The following is a 3,547-nucleotide window of genomic DNA, read 5'->3' as shown; positions in this document are numbered from 1 at the left end:
CTCCCGGACCACACTATTTTTAATATTACCAGGCTTCACTGCTTCAGGCTGACTTTTTTTTAGGTTAGACAACACAGTACCAAAGTTTGCCACAGCAAGGTGGGGCTGAGGTTTCAATTTACAGCAGGAGTACTCCCAGGTGAGCTAATTTAGTTAGCCAAAGATTTTGGGGAGTGAGGGGGTGAGGGAGGGGGATTAGTGGTTTACAAATAACATTTACCTGGTCTGTAAAAAAAAAAAAAACACCTTTGTAGAATAAAAAAAAGATTTCTACACTGAGCCACCCAGTTCATTTCTTCACCTATCAAAGTAGATATGAGTCAGGGCTATATAGGTGCAAAAAATATTCGAGTTATAAAACAACCAAGATATTTAATTGTCATCTGAAAGTAACAAAATGTGAGTTTTATTAGTCAACCAGAGTCACAATACAGTCATTATAGATTTCCCCTTCTGTATTCATCCCACCAAACACAAAGCAGAGCAGTGTGTCAGTCTGATTGTCTTCATGTGAGTCATCACATTGGCTCAGTTCTTTGTCAGTGGAATTCCTTTCCTCAGCATGACAGTTTAGACAGACAGAATCTTCTTTCTCAGAAGACATCACTGGCCATGGGATGATACACATGGAATGGTCCAATCGCCCAGCAGGTAGAAAAGTATCAAATTTAACCAAGATCCAATGCTGCTTTTCTGTGTCAGAGGGAAAAAAAAACAGAAAGACTGTTAAAAAATTTGCAGTTTGTGGGGTCAGGCATGGTGCACTTGGTTAAGCACAAACATTACAGTGCACAAGGACTCAGATTCAAGCTCCTGGTCCCCACCTGCAGGGGGAAAACTTCCCAATGAGTGGTGAAGCAGGGCTGCAGGTATCTCTCTCCCTCTCTGTCACTCCCTTCCCTCTCAATTTCTGGCTGTCTCTATCCAATAAATAAAGATGTTAAATAAAATAAGAAATTTGCAATTTCTGGTCCAGGAGGTAGTGCAGTGGATAAAGTGTTGAACTCTCAAGCAAGAGGTCTTGAGTTCGATCCCCGGCAGCACCTGTACCAGAGTGATGTCTGCCCCCACCTCCTCTCTCCCTCCCTCCCCTCCTATCTCTCTCATTAATAAATGAATAAAATATATTTTTTAAAGATTTTATTTATTTATTCATGAGAAAGATAGGAAGAGAGAGAGAACCAGACATCACTCTGGTATATGTGCTGCCAGGGATTGAACTCAGGACCTCATGCTTGAGAGTCCAATGCTTTATCCATTGTACCACCTCCCAGACAACATGAATAAAATATCTTTAAAAAGAAAGAAATTTGCAGTCTGTGTCCCCAGAAACCCTGGGTTCAATTCCCAGCATCACTGAATGCCAGAGCTGAGCAGTACTCTGGTTGTTCTTTCTCTCATATAAATCTTATTTTTCATTACACAAGAGAGACAGAGAGAGAGAGAGAGCAAAGTACCACTCTATAGCACTTGTAGTACCAAGGATTGAACCAATAATCCCAGGCATGAAAGACTGATGCTCAACCAGTTGAATTAATTTTCCCATCTGTAAAGTAATTTTTTTTTTCTTTAAGGCAGGGAAGGTAGTATAGTGATTATGCAAAACACTTTCATGCTTCAGACTTCAAGGTGCCAAGCTCAGCCCCCTGGAATCACTATAAGCCAGAACTAAGCAGTGCTCTGGTTGATATAATTTTATTTAGGGTGAGGGTAGATAGCATAATGGTTATGCAAAGAGACTTTCATGCCTGAGGCTCTGAAGTCCCAGGTTCAATCCCCCGCACCTCCATAAATCAGAACTAAGCAGTGCTTGGGTTAAAAATTATTACTGTTACTGTTGAATGTAAAACATTAATTCCCCAATAAAATAAATAAATAAATAAATAAAACAATGTGTCAATTTATAAATAACTATTAAAAAATTATTATTGTTATTTTATTTTTTTGGATAGAGACAGAAATTGAGAGGTGGCGCATCTGTTTAAGCATACACATTACAGTGCACAAGGACCTGGGTTCATGTTCCTGGTCCTCACCTGCAGGGAGAAAGCTTCACAGGTGATGAAGTAAAGCTGCAGGTGTCTCTCTACTTCTCTATCTCCCCTACTCCTCTCAATTTTTCTCTGTCTCTATCCAATAATAAATAAAATAAAATTGGGGGGGGGAAATAAACTGAGAAGAAAGAGGGAGAGAGGGAGGGAGAGAGAGAGGAAGAAATATTTCCCCCTACACGTGGGGATTAGGAGCTAGAACCTGGATCTTTGTGCATGGTAATGTGTGCTCAACCAGCTGTGTCACCACCAGACACATAAAAAAATAACATATATATATATATATGGAGGGGTCAGGCAGTAGCCAGTGGGTTAAATGCACGTGGCAGAAAGCGCAAGGACCGGTGTGAGGATCCTGGTTTGAGCACCGGGCTCCCTACCTGCAGGGGAGTAGCTTCATAGGCAGTGAAGCAGGTCTGCAGGTATCTTTCTCTCCCCTCCTCTGTCTTCCCCTCCTCTCTCCATTTCTCTCTGTCCTATCCACCAATGGTGACATCAATAACAACAACAATAATAACTACAACAACAATAAAAACAAGGGCAATAAAAAGGAAATAAATAAATTTTTAAATCTTAAAAAAAAAAGACATAGTGGTGGCTGGGGGGTGTGTGACTGAGCAATAGAGTACAGGCTTTCTCAGCCTGAAGCTCCAGTTTTAATGTCTGCTACTGTGTGCATATGGGTACAGAGGTAATTCAGTATCTCTCATCACTAAAAAAAAAAAAAAGTGGAGGGGCTCATCAAGGCTTCATCAATCCAGGGTGACTTTTTTTAGATACAAAGAAGGGGACAGGGACCCAGGTGGTGGTGTAACCACTTGAATACACATGTTCCCAAGCCCCCAACTCCTCACCTGTATGATATGTTTGGTTTTTTTCCCCTTCAGGGTTATTGCTCATATAATATGTTGTTATTTTTTTCCCCTTCAGGGTTATTGCTCAGCACCTGCACTACAAATCCACTGTTCCTGGTGGCCATCTTTTTCCATGTTTGTTGTTGTTGGATAGTGCAGAGGGAAATTGAGAGAGGAGGGGAAGATAAAGAGGGGCGAGAAAGACACCTGAAGACCTGCTTCACTGATTGCAAAGTGGCCCTCCTGCAGGTGGGGAGCCCATGGCTCCAACTGGGATCCTTGCACCGGCCCTTGTGCTTCATAGTATGTGCGCTTAACCTGCTGCCGGGCCCCCTTCTTTCTTCTTTCTTTCTTTTAATTTTTTTCTTTTTTTTTTAATATTTATTCCATTTTGTTGCCCTTGTTGTTGTTATTACTTATTATTGATGTCGTCATTGTTGGATAGGACAGAGAGAAATGGAGAGAGGAGGGGAAGACAGAGAGGAGGAGAGAAAGATAGACACCTGCAGACCTGCTTCACCGCCTGTGAAGCGACTCCCCTGCAGGTGGGGAGCCGGGGGCTCAAACCGGGATCCTTACGCCGGTCCTTGCGCTTTGCGCCACCTGCGCTTAACCCGCTGCGCTACCGCCCGACTCCCTCTT

The 3,547-nt window shown here is 42.4% G+C and overlaps 1 protein-coding gene across 3 annotated transcripts in view; it reads right to left on the bottom strand.

Annotated features, from left to right (window-relative positions):
- Positions 1 to 384: 384 nt before the first annotated feature.
- The window catches only part of RABEPK (Rab9 effector protein with kelch motifs), a 45,583-nt gene continuing 42,420 nt past the window's right edge, over positions 385 to 3,547 (bottom strand). For all 3 annotated transcript variants that reach the window (XM_007539988.3, XM_016185006.2, XM_060200146.1), the window contains exon 8: positions 385 to 693. In XM_007539988.3, coding sequence (XP_007540050.1) covers positions 410 to 693 — 284 coding nt within the window. In that variant the 3' untranslated portion in view covers positions 385 to 409. The remainder of the gene's footprint in view (positions 694 to 3,547) is intronic.

Source organism: Erinaceus europaeus, chromosome 10 (genome assembly GCF_950295315.1).
Source record: "Erinaceus europaeus chromosome 10, mEriEur2.1, whole genome shotgun sequence".
Classification (NCBI taxonomy): Eukaryota; Metazoa; Chordata; class Mammalia; order Eulipotyphla; family Erinaceidae; genus Erinaceus; species Erinaceus europaeus.
This window is presented reverse-complemented; position numbering and strand designations above follow the sequence as displayed.